Source organism: Emydura macquarii, unplaced genomic scaffold (genome assembly GCF_026122565.2).
Source record: "Emydura macquarii macquarii isolate MOO-44397 ecotype Brisbane River unplaced genomic scaffold, CSIRO-AGI_Emac_v2 contig_3390, whole genome shotgun sequence".
NCBI lineage: Eukaryota > Metazoa > Chordata > Testudines > Chelidae > Emydura > Emydura macquarii.
Genome location: NW_027133527.1, coordinates 6,246,050 through 6,262,713, shown reverse-complemented (window position 1 = coordinate 6,262,713; position 16,664 = coordinate 6,246,050). Strand labels below are relative to the sequence as shown.

Here is a 16,664-nt window from a genome sequence, read left to right as displayed (position 1 = left end):
CAATCATACAATCCAGCATGTGCTGTGAGAAACTGAATACGGCGCATGCAGTCTAGGATGGGGAACTGCATTGCCTTAGTACTGGCGTCGCACCCGGGCAGAGCGGGAAGGAATTAGCAGAGCACGTCCCGAGCAGAGCATGTCCTCTTTACCAGAAGGAATTCACTGAAAGACGCTTTAGAAAACAAATGGAGATGAAAGGATCCACCAGGAGATGGGCCTGAGCTGTGACATGGAGCCCAAACTTCCCCAGAGTTCAAAGGGGAGATGGTTGCAAAAAGGCCACAATTCAGCCTCATTTCTCTACTGAACTCACGGCCTACGAGCCACCAAAGACTGGTCTTTTCCCTCCGCTCTTTTTCCCGTCACTCCCCTTTCCTCCTCATTTCAGGGCACCTGCTCCTTCGCAATAACCAAGCTTTGTTACACTGCAGACCAACCAGCTTTACATTTGAAGGTTAAAGGAAGAGCGTTACCTGCGGGCAGCCCCTGATCCCACACAGCTGGTGATCAGAGAAGTTGTCTTCCGCAAGCCCTTGCTGGCTTCCTCGTGGCTCCGAGGCACCGAGCTTGCCCTGGTCGACACTAGCAGCCGCTCCGGGTGGTCTTCGCTGCGGCTGCGCCTCAGCCGGTTGGTGTGCTGCTCGCTTTTTGTCCGGCAGAGTTTGCTGATCAGACTCTGGGACACCACCTCGTCAAAGCGCTGCCGGTGCTTCTTGGGGATGAAGATCCTGGCAAACATGACAGGGGAGGCAAATCAGAAGAGGGGCAAAGCCTGTAGTGTCCCACTTGGGGTGGCAGGGCTCTGGGTTCAGTGACACCTGCGGAAAAGTTCAAAGCGACCTCCTATGGCACTAAACCCCACTGCACCAGAAAGCCATCAGCCTTCCAAACAGCAACTCACGCAAGACTGCAGGACCACACCCAGTGGGCACGATTATCACATCTTTGGCTATATCCCCTGCTGGATATTTTTGTAGGATTCTGTTGCAAAGCCCTCCCCACACCTCCGCACAGCTCCAGTCAAGCCTGAAAAGGCTCGAATGCCATCCTCTGTAGAGCGGCTGTAATGTGGGAGCAATGGCTGCGAAAACCAGGGATTTCTTCCAGCAGAGATGGATTTAAACAACTCTGTTATCCTCCACCACATGCCCGATCTCTGAATCTCTTTCAGCTGCCAGTCCCTCTCTTCTGGTAATGACAAGGTTCAGCTCAAATCCCAAGTTAAAGGCTTGACCCAGTCCAGTAACTTCCCAAACAACCAGGAATGAAGGAGGAAGAGTTTTGCCCCTGCAGTGTCTGTTCTGTTGCGACCAATAGGGTCTGTTTCCTTGGGTTCTGGCAGTTCAAAACTCCACTGATTTTTTTTCCCTGAAAACCGCTATGGTATTTGCCATGTGTATGAAATATCATAGCTCTACAGCACGTGTTGTAGTAAAAAGGATTTTTAAAGTTGATCAGCCAGATGGTATTTCGTAGGAATGACGTTCTGACAGCAAAAGCAGGATGAAATCATCTGCCTTCCTCCAGGCATTCTCCGTGCTCCTGATGGTCAGGTGCACAACCACCCCAGACTAACGTCCCTGCACACTGATGATGCCAAGCGACCACCTCCAGAGATTTACTGTTTTTTTTATTGGGACAATCTACCACCCAGAATTTTGATACTCACCTCCCCCTCCACCCCGGTAACACTCCTGCAATCGTTTCTTAACTCACACCAACACTCCTACTCTTCTCTGTTTGAGCTTACCTCTTGGCTATGGGGATGGAAGAGAAAGATATTGTTGTCTTTCTTACTCTTGGAAGATGCTCTGAAGTTATGGTGATGGGTGCCGGTGTAATAATATTAGATAGGAGGAAAGAGATTACCAAGAACTGAAAGGCAGTTTTGTCACAGGTCTGGAGAAAGGAGAGAAATACTAACCAGGCAACTTTTAAACTCACACCTTATCTATCACATTAGCCGCAGCATTTGATTTTCTATAACCATTTCTGTCTCTCTAGCATACTTAATCCTAAGGAATCCCAAAGCACTAGCCAAACCCTATCCATACAGCACCATTAAAATGCAGCCACTTTTGGGGTAGAGGGCAGCAACCAGCACAACAATCTTCGGAAAAAGGAGAAATTTTGGTCATGAAAATCACACCTGACACGTATGAAAAGTGCCCCCAGGAACTTCAGTGTCTGTACAAAAGGGACAAGGTCTCAATTTTTCAAGTCTCATGTAAAGAACCCACATGCAGTAAACTGTATGGAACCCAATTGCTCTCCTTCGGCAGGACAGGGGCAGAGATGGCAGTCTCTCTGAAGTCACCCCTCCAGCCATACCCACCTGCGCTCTGTAGTTGTAAAGTTCAATCTCTTTACATTTGAAGATGTTTGTTTCCTTTTTGGGATCTGTTAGGCAGGCAGGGGGCTTCGTCGCACTACACTACAGAGCAGCCAAGGGAACCTTTCCTCCAAGGGTGGATTAAAACGTACTAAGCCTGTGCCCTTTGCCACCAGCTATCAGCTGTGCACCCGGCCATCTGCTGCTCACGGACTCGCTGTTCTGAGCAGGGGGACTGCACCCCATGGCTCCTCCCTGCATCCTGCCTTCAGGTTTCCCCTTCTTGTCTCATCTTTGTTTTTCCATAAGGAACTGTGGCTTCAAAGCAACATCAGTCATGAGCGCAGACCCAAAGCTAAACTCTGCCCTGACTTTCCCCGATGCAACCTCCGCTCACAGTAGCTGATGATCAGAGAGCAGCACACAGTGCAGAGAGCTCTACTTGGCTGAAACCAGTTTCCTCAGATAGGCTTTGGCTAAGAGATTTGTGTGGAATAGAGGACAACCCTCTTCTCTTTACTGCATTAGGTTCAGTGCCCACCATTAACCGCATGAAAGACATATCTCTGTATGATAAATATTATATATATTCTCCACCTTCATTTGTCTGGCAAGCTAGAAAATGCCTGGATCTATCAGCAAACACAGAATTCTCCAAGGAAAAAACAGATTCATTCAGGTTTTGAGTATATGAGAAAATGGGTTACAAAAATTCTAAGGCCTTAAACTTTCTTCTGCATCTGCATCACTGGTGTCATCCCTTCTCTCGCAGTTCCGTCAAGGTGACTCAGTGACTCCTATAGAGCTGATTAGTATGTTCCCGTTAGGAGGTCAGTAAACTCTCCGTTGTGTACAGGGAGGAGGATCAGGCTCCCCTCATTAACAATGACCGCCTGGCTGACTCCCCCTGGGCCTTAGCTTTCCAGTACAGAGCAGTTCACATAGAAGACTGGTCTCCATTCAGTGTTTGAGCTTTTTTGCCAATAACTGGCTCTTTACTATTCATTCTGGGCCCAGTCCTTACTTCAGTTACATGCAGGCAGCTCCATGGGGCTTGCCCATTTATACTGCGTTGTGCCAGAGCCCATGGGGCTGTCCCATAAGAGGTACACACATCAGCTAGTCAGAAGCCTCCCTTCCCAGATAAAATCTTCAGGCTTCAGCTTCTGGGCCTCAGGGAAATATCACTGATTTGTTGCAGTACGCAGTACGTGGGGCAATTCTGCATTTCCATTACTGACTGGAATAGTGAATTACTGACATCCCAATTCATCCTACTCTCACCCTTTGGTTTGCACTAGTTAGGAGCTTCTTGGGAAAGTGGAACCCTTCAGTGTTTCTATAGTAACCATCCTTATAACTCAATATACCTCCATTGTTTGTCTTATTACCAGCCTATTCTTCCACAATCGTATTTGCTCACTACCCAATAAATTCCTGATAGGTTCAATAGTTGATTATTATGCTGCAACCTTGCTGTCTTTTGGTAATAAAAATGAACTCAGTGCATAAAGAAAAATTCTGATATCCATGGTGAACTAGGGACACATGGTTTATAGTTTGCAAATAATCGAGATTAAAGATCACAAACAATATACATCAAGATTTTGCTGAATTATAAGCAGAATTATTGGGCCAAATTCAGTGCTAGTTTCACAGGACCCAGCTCCATTACTTCAGTGGAGTTGTGCCCTCTTATCCCAGTGCTGAATCTGGCTCACTGTCCGACAGCCGTCTATTAGTGAACAAAAATCAAGCAGTGAAGTAGCTGATGGAATGACTGAATAGCAACAGAGAACCTGAATGGATAGTTCAAGGGAACTAAAGATGGGATGTAAAATCAGGTAATCAGCCCAGGGCACAGTGGTGACCAAATGTCATTTCATTACCATCTGATTGCCAATTGGTGCCTTCTGTGGAATGAGTTTGTGGGTCTCAGCCCAGTTCCAAGGATGCTCCCTTTAAGCTCCCATTACCACTGACATTAGATGGTAATCTAGAGCCCCAGAACTGATTGGGCCATGAAGACGAAATTACTCTCTCACCCATAGCGGTGGTTCCTCCAGGTCAAACTTAACACATATTGTAGGGAACAGCACTCTGGTTGCCTGTGTTATGCCCACTCTGTGGAAAAGCAAAGGACTCCCAGGCTGTAGTCTGGCTCTTTCTGCCAGCATTATTAACATTTACTGACAAATATTTAAAAGAAAAACGATCACTGAATAACGAGTGTCCCTGCTGCAGCAGGAATGCTGAGCATCTGCAGCTGCACCTGTCAAAGGGATCAAGCTCCCAGGAGCATTGTCCCCCTTTATTTAGGCAACTCATCAAAAGGGATTTGGGGAAAAATGAATGAATTCAGGGGAGTAGGAGGGAGGAGAGCTTCAAATCCCACAGCTACCAAGTACAATGATGGCTTTAACTCCCTCGTAGTGAAATGCAGAATCAGAACTAGTGCACATACATTAATAATAAGTAGCAACAAACTGCTCACAAGCACCCCTGAGGCTGAAATATGCTCATTTGGTGGTTTAACATTTGGTGGTTTAAAAAAAAGAATTAACACATTCATAAAAATCAGTCTGTCTGTGAACAAATGACTGAGACAAGATACAAGGGCACTGCCTACCCAGACCCTAAAGGGTTAATGCAGCAGCCTATTACCCTGCCTTAGAGAGAACGGGGAAGGACTGCCTAGGAGGCTGGATAGCACCTCTGGAGCTGTGCTCACAGCTCTGGAGCTGTGGGGGGTGGTGGTGGTGGTGGTTGCTGTCTTTGTTTGCTATTGCTGGTTTTGTTCTATTTGGACTCTCTCTAAATTCTTATAAAAGTGGCCCTGGGAAGAAGGGACCAAAACTGACTCCAGCTGCCTGACTGCTGTATGTTGTGGGCTGGGAAATCAGTGCATCAGCCCACAATGGCAAACAGAAAAGAGGATTCCATTCCTTTTTAAAAAGGTGACCACAAATTGTTCACCTGGCATGAGCTGCACCCTGCCTGGAAAGTAGGGCAGCAGCATCCTCATTTCTCAGATGAGGAAATTTTGAGGGCCAGAACCTCAATTGGTGTAAACCGGTAAAGCCAGTGTGGCTATTCCAGTTCACACCAGATGAGAGCTGGCCCACATTCGCTAAATGAAAACTATTACAGCTAATGACAACAGAAACTACAGCTAGTATTGTAAACTTGCAGAGAGATATTGTAAGTGTTGCACTATTAACTTATTCAGTGTAAAAGAATTAGTCATTTGCAAGAATGAAGGCAGAAGCCTGGTATAATAATCTCACTAAAATCATATGAAGTGTTGTTCATCTTCAGAGCACTTTACAAACCATTCAATTATAATGACTCAGATGTTGCCTTTCATTCATGACTATGCAGTCTACACAAGAACCACATCACTCGCCACTGAAATGCATCTGGCTCTGGGGTGGGATGTAACTGTTTAGCAATGATCCGTAACACTACACAATGGTGCAGGGCACAGAGTGAATGCTATATCCAAATCCAAAAGGAGTTCTTAATCCTGCTGAATGTAATTAACTGAGGTGGGATTTGGCCATGGGACTGATTGTGCCCCAGCAATACCAAACTCCACTCACTATTTGTGCAAAATGTGCTAGGACTCCCTTTAGCTCCCACTGTTTAGTGGCGTTGAAGACACTGTTCTCTGCACACCTAGAGTTGCTAGCTAAGGAAATGGAATGGTGTTTCTGATGGTGATGTGGTTTGAACCCTTAGTAATTCTCATAAGGGAGCAGGCATTATCAAATCCGTCTGTGCATGGAACAGCTTAGATACCAGCTGATTAATGCCTAAATATAAACCGTTTTAATATTTTGGACAGAAGCCCCAGCCCACTGTTGCTCCTCAGATTCTTTGGTCTGGGAACATGCCCAGTGTGAGAGTGATTGCAGGGCAGGTGGCACAGTCATAGTTGTTCTTGCACCAAAAGCGCACATGCTGACAATATGTTTATGCCATGACTCTCTCCTTTTTGTTGTTGCTAGGCCACTGAATTAAAGAAGCACCTGAGCAGTTGTTAGCAGTAATGCACTAGATGAGCAAAAGGCCAATGACTGGATCATAAATTACATCTGACTCAAGACTCACATTTGGGGTGGCTGAGTAAACAGTCCATATTAGACCATAAATGCCTGCAAGCTCCTCGAAGCAGAGAGTGTATCTGTGAAGTGCATTGGAAAGCACAGCAAAGGGGCAGCATGGTCCCAGCTCCCCACAGATCAGCTCTGGGCTGGATTTTGCCTGAGCATCACAGAAGTCGTGCGATTCAGCAGGGAGCAGGCTTTTATGATTGCCATTAGAGGGCATTGTAACGTCCTGGAAAAAGCCACCGGGGGAGTATCTGTGTGTCTGCTCATAGCGACTCCTCAAACAGGACGCTGCGTTGGCTTTGGTAACCCAGTTAACATGAGGCCTGCGTTGACTGGAAACAAAACATTCACTGCTTTGCCCTCACTTAGCGTCTACCCAGGACTTCAGCAAAACTGGAGCAGAGATAGTCTCCAAAGAATCCATCCCATGACGCCCAAATGCACGATAGGAGAGTTCCGTCACCTCTGTGGGGACCTCCAGCCTAGCTGAATGTGTTCTGTAAAGCTTTGTTCTTTATCTTACAGAGCACAAGAGGGCATTTCCATGTATCAAAGGCTCCCAGCGACAGGACGGCACCATAACTTGCTTGCTGACACAGCTTCCATGATTTCTGGGCCCTGACTCCCCTTGATCTTAGACCTTGGGCTGCCCATTAGCCCTGTGCAGCGGTGTAAAAATGCTACCAAATGAGAATGCTCTGCTCACTCACCACTGGATAGACCCATTTTGCACAGAAGTACCTTGTGATACAAGATGTAAGGCTGTGGAGAATCAGGCCCTACAGTAACTAAAGACACCCCTCTGTGCTGCACATGTAGAAATGACAATGGCAAATCTGCTTAGGTTAGTGGTGGCGAGCCAAAGGACCTGCCTCAGAGACTCTGCATTATATTGGGATGGAGAAAGCATGGCACAAAAATCCCAAGGTACTAAACTCAGATCTGCCCGACCAAATTAGGAGCCACAGGCCTTTCACCATTGCTAATTGGTGTGGTTCTACGGCAGCGCAGAGGAAGGTACATTCCTCTAGGAAGGCCCCTGCCAACACCTGGGAGCACTGAAAAACATTCAGATCACCCAGTATATCTGTGCAGTGTTTCTGTCGCTGCCAATTCTCAGAGCCAAGGCAACTTAAAGCAACAATGAAAACTGAGTTATGTCCAGGTTTCTATGCTGAATGACCCCACTAGCCAGGCATCAGAGCACTCAACGCAACCCCATCTCCTTTAACCAAGTCTAAAGGGGCATTCAGCACCCTTTCCTCCCATTAACCCAATCTTGGAGAGGCATGCAGCCCCCCTTTTCCCTCCCATCGAACCTTGATGTGGGCATTCAACAGCACATAAATATGTCTGTTTAAATCTTTCTGCCCTCTGTAAAATCCTCAGGCTGCTTCCTGCTTCACTAAAGTTCTCCCAGGAAGCGACAAATTTCTTCACAGCAATCAGAGCTTAACTCATTCTGTGCATTTCACCTTAAGCAGGCACAAATCTGAAGGGACAGCTCAACAATTTAGCCTTCATCTGCACTGAATCATCACTCCAAACTTCCACAGCTAGTTATCATGATAATTAATTGTAGGCTCTCTCTGGGATATTCTCTGACAGGCTGTGCGTTGTGTGCTGCAGAATGCAGTCATTCTGATAGCAAAATAAACTGAGCTGACAGCTACGTCTCCCATTAAGGTTCTGCTGTGAGGTCTGAAATGGGATGGTGGAGCAGGAGTCAGTGAGGACTGGCAAATGGTTTAACTGCCAATATATGTCCCCGGATTGCATCAGCTCACTGCAGTACTTTGGTGACACAGAAACATTGCTCCAGGCCCTGCATTGCATTATCTTTTTAAGGCACAGAGATTCACTCCATTCTGCTTGTGGGGATCTCGAGCCCTGGGTGCTGGTATCGTCCCCACCCGGCTCCCAACCTATTCTTCACATTCGCTGTCGAGTTGAAAACTCTCACCCTGGTTCTAGTTTCATTGACAAAAAAGTAATTCCAAAATGACTCTCCATGACCCTGGATTGGCAGCCACTAGGGCTCCTTCCCTCAGGTCTAGCAGCTGTTACACTTCCTTCCCCACTGGTGTGAACCAGAGGCTAACCCCCTCTTCCATAGGGCTATAACCATTTCCCTAAAGAGGGACGCCTGACCCCATGTGTCAGCAGTATTCAAGGTACAGCTTAACACAAGGCTCCAGCAGCTGCTGACAGACTGGCCCATGGATACAAGTTCTCCAAATGCTCTGCGTTTTCATAACATGACCTAGTGACAGGGTAGCTCAGGGTTCAGGCCCCAAGCTCTCGGGGTGACTCTATACTCTGCACTGGCAATTGCTGACTGATCTTACAAAGAGGAAGGTAATGGCGTCCATGTTTGTATTTAGAGTCCAAAATAGATAGGGCTTGAAACTAGCCACCCCCCACGCACATCCATGTCCACACCCAAAGCTGGAGTACAGCTTTGTAAATCTAGCATGAAAGGTTAGTCTGATGTTGATGTGCAGTTGCTATGTGGCAACCACCACAATCTGTGCATGTCAGTGGGATGAAAAAATAGTCAGCAAGGGGCTTCCATGCCCCTGAGTCTGCTCACTCTCCAGTCTACCCTGGGTTTTTCTAGGTGCCCATCACCGTGGTAACTGTGCATTGTACCACAACTAAGCACAGCACGGAGCGTGCCTTAAGTGACAATATTCTCACAGCCCCCTTTGTTCCCTGTGTGCACATGCCTGGCAGTAGCTTTGGTTTTTCTCTTTCCTTCTTGCCTTGTGCCTTCTCCCCTGCTAGCTCCCTGATTGTTGGTTGGGCCAGGGAAGCTGCCATTACTGCAAGAAGGCTTTATGTTGCACCTAGACATGAACAGGGTCAGGGTTAGATGTGTCTTGTCTTCTTCGATAAGGTGTCCCACAGCAGGGGTCCTGCCACTGAGGACGCTGTGCCCCCTGTGCCCGAAGATCTTATGCTAGGCTAGTCTGGTTAAAGCATCAGTGCAGAGCGTAGCTGTCTTTGGCCTTGTCTATTACGGGAAAACAAATAGTCAGAATAGGTGTTAATTAACACATTTTAACCAAATTGACATTAAATGAGTTTGTGAACAAGGACAGTCAGGTTTAAAACCTGTTAGGGTTATTCAAGACCTGATAGCACACTTTTAAACATGACCATCCTGGTCCAAACTAAGGGTAAAACTGCGTTTCATATTGTGCTATTTAAAAAAACTCACACACGGGCTGTAATGATTTGTCTCCCTTAATATAGGATATTCCCATTGCTCCCCCCTACATTTCACAGACAAGGTATTTCCTTCCTTCCACTATTTCCAAGACCCAGTACAGCACCTTGCAAAAGATACTCTTTTTTATAAGTGCAGATTTCCAGAAACAGGCATGCACCAACGTGCATGTTAACCAGAACCAGCTTGCTCTGATTTCTGTGTCAGGTGTGGTTTCCGAACTGCAGACTTTCAGTGCAGTTTAGATTCCACAGTCCTGATCTCCAGTAAGGTTCAGATGGACATACTGGGACCAAGTTCTGACCACAGGTAGCAAACAGAGAAGCCTGCAGCTTATTCAGAGCTCCTAATCCATTAGGGCTGACTCTATAGCTAAGAATGATACCTCCACTGGAGATATGGGAGTCTATCAAGAAAGTTAGGGATAGAAAAAATCTATTCAATTATCCAGTCCATCTTCCTAACAGAGCAGGATTGTTCTCTTCAGTATTTTTGTCCCTAGAGTTCTGTCCAGTCTAGTTCTAAGAATCCCAAGCAATGGGGCTTACAACCCTTCCTCTGGAAAGACTGTTCCACAGCCTGATATATCTCACTGTCGGGATGTTTTCCCCTGATATTCAGCCTAAATTTTCCCTTTAGTTTCATCCCATTTCGCCTATATTATGTATCATCCTAAATAATTCCTCCTCATCTTCAGCGAGTACATTCCTCAGATATTTGCAGATTGTTATTGTGTACTTGGCTTAACCAAACCAGATGCATTCAGCTCTTTGAATCTTTCCCCCTGAATCTTCCAGCCCCTTGAATTTTTTATTGTTGTTTTTTCTTTGAACTCCCTCCAATATTTCAGTATCTTTCTGCTAATGTGCAACACTATTCCCAGGGCAGTCCATCCCAGAGCCATATCGAGAGGGACTCTCACCTCCCTACTTCACAACATGATACACAAGAGAATCTGTTTAAAGAATATAGCTTAATAAAATGGCAACAACAAAAGTCACTAGTAAAATCAGCCTCACACTGTTTGTGTGGGTGGGACCCATTCGTCTGCTCTGCCAAAGATAATGAGACATCCTCATTAAATCTAACATCATGCATTATAAATGGAAAGAGAGAGAGAGAGATCAGCAAGACATACCGAAAATGTCGGGAGAAACTCCGGTCCTTTCCCATTGGTAAGCGTGTGATAGGAACAAAAGGGAGATTCTTCAAATCCTCTTGCAGATGATAGTCAGACTAGGACCACATCCACGACACAGTCAGATCCAAACAAATGCAAACCGCACGCCAGTCAGTGCACCCGCTGCTACTTTACACCTCCCTCAGTGCTGAGGGATTTGTATCCAGATGGACAGTACCTGGGATAAGTCTCCCGTCTCTCCTTTCACGCTTTCCTCTTGTCTAGCTTCTTGCTCTCTCTGTCCCAGAGTTGGGGGTTTGCCACATAATAAGTTCTTCCTTGTTCATCAGTTCTGCTTTTAAGGTATGCTTTGCTTTTTATTTTGCCCAGTGGCTCAAGAGATGCACTTGACAGTCCCTCCTGCCTCCCCACGCCTCAGCAAGGAAGCCTCCTGCCTTCTCTAAAACTGCAGACCCAGTCTCCCTAGTTCCAGCTGGAAACTATTTTGTAGCATCACTGCAAAGAAAGCAGGGCACCAACCCTTCCTGAACTCCGGAGGGATGCCTCTGATAGTGCTAATTAGTTGACTTCTAAAGTGTTTCTGTTTAAAAATACATGCTATTATAACGGGTGAGAAACCTTAAAGGAAAATAGCAACCAGCGTCTTGGATTGCTTAGCTGTTTTCAGACCTATCCTTTGGTGAGCTTTTACCCTTGTAGCTCAGTTCACAGCCTTCTTGCCTCTCGATGGGAGGACCATGGGTTCAAATCTGTTCCAGCAGGCAAACGCTGATTCTTCAGGAGCTGGTGTTGCACTGATATAGGATCTATCACCAGCATATACCCCTTCCCTTATTTCCTTTTCTCCCTCTCAACCATGACAACATTTCCTCCCCCTCGGCTCCTGCCTGAAAACAGCGCTGAAGAATCACACCAGCTCTAGCTCAGAAGGGGAAATGGTGCCAAAGAAGCAGCTGCCTTTCTTGTGGTGTTTTAAACACACAGCAGGAGCCTACCTGTGTTCCTGCCCATTCACACTCATGCCTCTATGCAAGGGAGGATCAGTAAGTCAGTTTCATGATTGCTGCATTTTGAAAAAAGCCCTCTTGAGACCACCATGATTCAGAGTGGAGTGCAGTACTCAGTCTTGTTCCTTACACCATTACCCAAGAGTATGCAGCAACTTTCCCCTTCCCTGCTTTTCCCACTCTTTCTCTTTGGCCAGATCCCAGGAGCTGCCCTTGGCCTCATCCCCCGTCAGGAAGGAAGTGCTCTACATCTTGCAAGATTGAGTCCTTTATCTACCCCTCTTGCTCTCAGCTTCATGCCCTCTTTCATGCTGCGCCCAAAACTGGAACAGTGTTCATGTCTTCCTTTGCCAGGCACCCTCAGTCTCCTCACACCCAGTTACTCCAAGAATCTTCCCACCCACTGTTCTTCTCATGATCAGTAATCCTCACACCCTTCCTTATCTGACAGCTGGCCAGTGTCCTACATTTGACTTGTCTAATTTAGGGACAAATCCTGTTTGCCTTACTCATGGGAGTATTCTCATTTGTGTCAAAGACAGGCCCAATCCTGCTTCTACTGAGGTCAATGGGCTGATTCTCCTGGCCTTGCACCTCGTGCTGTCATTTACACATGTGCAAAAACTGCATGCAGTGCATTTTTACACTTATTATGCACAAAGGTAGATGACAACCCAGGGTGCTAGGCAGTGGAGGCCCCTTGAGATGATTCAGCTGAGAAAGGGGAGCTGATTTGGCTTTTAAATTGCAAACTCTTCAGGGTAGAGAATGTGTCTTAATCCATAGTTGTAAAGTGCCATGTAAATTTATGCTGCTGAGTACATTATTTATTCAGTAGAGATAACATAATTTTAGAAAGTCCAACTGCAGCCCCAAGATATAAAATCTGCTTTATGTAAAGCAGCACTAGTCATTTCTGCAATGTTAAGAAGTCTAATCTTTAGGGCTATATAAAAAAAAAATCCCTTGATTTTAATAATGTTGTCTTTCCACACAGCAAATTGTCTCTTTTATTTAATAAAAAGGGTGCACAGCTGCCAGTGTAAGAGATTATCTGCAGGTAGCTAGCAAGGGACTAAAAAATGAAAAATGTATGATTTATCACCCCAACAACTAGCATAAACTTGACCCTGAGTATGTCAGCTGTGCAGAGAAACACATCTCAGGGTGGATTAAAACACTGAACTACATTTGGATTACATCTGAGTTGCACTGTATAAATTCCTCTAATAGGGCTACCAGCCTGGAAAAACACTTCAGCCTTAAACTTACACTGACAGGTTAAAAAAATCACTTATTCTTATAGTGCAAACATCTTTGCTCGTGTTACAAATATAGCAAGAACTTAGGTTATTCCACTGAGTACCCCCAAATTTCATCTCACTTAAAATCTACTTGTTTACAAAATCAGACATATTAAATACAAAAGTGTCACAGCACACTATTAATGACAAATTGCTTACTTTCTCATTTTTACCATACAATTATAAATCAATTGGAATATAAATATTGTACTTACATTTCAGTATATAGTATATAGAGCAGTATAAAAAAGTCATTGTCTGTAAGAAACTTTAGATGAGAAACTAGATGAGTTGATGTACCCCTGGAAGACCTCTGCCTACCCCCATCGGTATGCGTACCCCTCGTTGAGGCCACTGCCCTAGATGTTTAAAGGGGTTAATAGGATCTGTTATTTGCAACGGAACACTATTAAAGAGAATTAAAACAAAGTTCCATCACTACCACCGCGCCACCTCAGCCCTTCAGTAGATACTTTCATGATAAATACCCCAGGCATTCAAGTAGTTGGGACAGGGGTGTTCTCTGCAAGTATGCTTAGGGATATAATGGAAGCGTAAAGATCCTGCATATCCCTGAGAATAGAAGAGATGGAAAATCAGCAATACATGTGCATGTGTTTACAGTCCCTGTCTTGGAACCAGACCATCAACAACAACAACAACAATCCAGGAACATAAGGGCTTCTACAAACAAGCTGTACACAAGAAGGATTTGCAAATCGAAATGATTACATCAGCTTCTGCAGCAAGCGGAGAACTGTAATTTTCACACAATGCATTTTTGTGTGCACTCAACTATTATTCCCTGTAGTAGAAGGCTCAATTATTTGTTTAGCCACAGCTGTTTTGCAGATGTGGCCATAATTATCAGTAAAGAGAAACGAAGGAACTTTTCTACCTGAGAACAGATGCTGACTTGGGCATTATGTGATAGCTGTTTGTAAACCAAGAAGAGCTAAGCAAATCAGAACAGATGACAACGGGTCAAATCCTGAAGTCCTCAGCCAGGTCTTACCCTGTCTTTACTCATGCAAAACTTTGTCTGAAGTCATCAATTGGAGCTTTGACTGCATAAAGACTGAGGACAAACTGGATGAGGATTTCAGGATATCCACAATAATATCCTTAGATTTTTAAGGTGTGAAGAGACTGTTAAGAACACCTAGTCTGATCTCCTGCATAGCAGCCCATAGAATTTCACCATGTAATTCCTGTATAAAGTCCGTAACTTTTAGTTGGGCTAGAACAGTTCTTTTAGAAAGAGGCATCTAGTCCTGAGTTAAAGACTCCAAGCAATGCAGAACTCATCACATCCATTAGTAAATTGTTCCAATGGTTAATTACCATCACTGTTAAAAAACTGCACCTTATTCCAGTCTGAATTTGTCTAGTTTCAACTTCCAACCACTAGAACTCCTTCGTCTGCTAAGATATAGATTGTGATCAAGTTACCTCTTAACCTTCTCTCTGAAAGATGAGATTGAGCTTCTTAAATGTTTCACTGTAATGTATGTTTTCAAGACCTTGAATCGTTCTTATAGCTCTTTTCTGAACCCTTGCCAGTTTGTCACATCCTTTTCGAAATGTGGACACTAGAACTGTAAGTGTCTCGCTAATACCGGCAACACCACTGCCTTACTCCTTCTCAATATTCCCCTGTTTATATAGTCAAGGATTGCATTAGCCCTCTTATCCACCACATTACACTGGGAGCACATGTTCAGCTGGTTATTCAACATAACCCAAAGTCTTCTCTAGAACACCGTTTATCTTGGGAGAGCCCCAAAGCAATTTCCAGCCTGTATAAACACACAGTATACACTGTGTACATATTGACACACAGTCACCTCTGGCCTTTCTTATCAGCAACTCAAAGTAAGTTTTTTAGGAAGAGGGAACACGGTGAATAACTTTAGCAGTTAAAATGACAGGAGGAAACTAGGGAAGGAGATGTCTATAGGCATCAGCAGCAGACTATACACAGTATCGCACAGTGCTATGTCACGGTGTATTTTGCTAATACAAAAGCAGCCTGCTTCTCTACTGCCTGGCACCTTTCCATGTCATTCCCACCCGTGCAAAGTGGATGCTCAATGCTACCGTACCCGAATGGCTGAGTTATACACCCATGTTGCAACAGGTGGAAATGAAATCACAGGCCCTGCTATCCTCCAGCTGCTTTGTGCCGCTCTTGGGGGAGAGAGCAGAGAAGCAGGCCCCAGATTTCTTGTTAAATGCTAGGAAATGGTAAAATGAGGTCTGTGATGTTATAGGCTACTAAATCAAGATAAGTGGAATCATTTGTGTAGCCAGTAAAGCTGACGTAGCGTGGCTTTATTGATGCAGATGATTAGCTCAACACTGGGGAGGAGGTGTCATAATGAGATATTGTTTAAACAAAAAAGAACACGTCCAATTTATTCATATTTTTCATCTGGGATTCCTTCCCCCTAGTCTTCCTCTTAGCCCGCCACTCACTTTGCACAGGGGTATATGGCTACACAAGGTGCAGTACAGAGGAGAATCACTCTTGTTGGGTGCTAATGGCCCCAACCCCCCACCAACTGGTGAGGACTGGATATGATTTGGTTCAGATTCCATAGATTTTTGCTTTGAGCATCAAAACCAGGATGACTAGGTGTTCCCTCCCTCCCAGGTGACAACTGTGCTGCTTCTGTAGCATTCCTGACCCCTGCTGACCCAGGACCACAGCTCTACTCGTGAGTTTAGATCCCCTGCATGGCAGAATGTTTCTCTAACAGCAGGAAGATACCATATTAATCCCCTTTGCACTCACATACCCTGCCATTCTCTGCTCAGATAACTATTGATTACCACAGTGGCACCATCTCCCAGAACACAAGGCCAGGAAGAGTTTCCCTGGAGCCACTGTATCACTTTGTGTTCATTAATGGATGACCTTCCCTATTAATAGATGGGACTTTGGTCCCTGGGGCGCTCTCGCTTGTCACTACATGAGCTCCAGAATCTGGGAGGAATCAGCAGAGAGGTACATGGTCTCGTGACGTCAGTTTTATTAACTGAAAGGGATGTTATCTTCTGCTCAAGTAATTTAATACATTCTGATCAAGTGGCTTTGTCCTACTGTGAAGGGTAATTCTGCCAGTCCTGTTTCAGAGACATACCTGAGACACAGGGACTTTTCATTTAGAGGCAAAACAAACAAGCAAGCAGGAAAATTTTGTTGTATCCTCTGTTCTAAGCAGCTTGGCGAATGACAGTGCCAACCACACACAGGCTGCAGATTAACCCCTAGAGACAGCTTGTCCCTCCCTGCACAGAAAAGACACATACACAGGCAGTGGACTAGCCCACAGGGCCTGTGGTACTGACTTGCCTTCCCCCTTCCAGGACAGCTGATGGCCTACTCCAAAGCAAAACTTCTTCCTGCACTGCAAAGTAGATACCCAGGTCGCGCACAGAGGCTTCAACCTATCTCCTAGGGCTACTTTCTCAGAGTTATTTTGCAGTGGTGAAGTTAGAATTCCTACCTTTCCCATGAGTGCAGG

The 16,664-nt window shown here is 45.3% G+C and overlaps 1 protein-coding gene across 1 annotated transcript in view; it reads right to left on the bottom strand.

Moving 5' to 3' along the window:
* Window positions 1-16,664, bottom strand: part of GRID2IP (Grid2 interacting protein) — an 87,770-nt gene that overhangs the window by 34,439 nt on the left and 36,667 nt on the right. Inside the window, 1 exon segment of the mRNA XM_067534328.1 lies at window positions 477-731. Coding sequence (XP_067390429.1) covers window positions 477-731 — 255 coding nt within the window.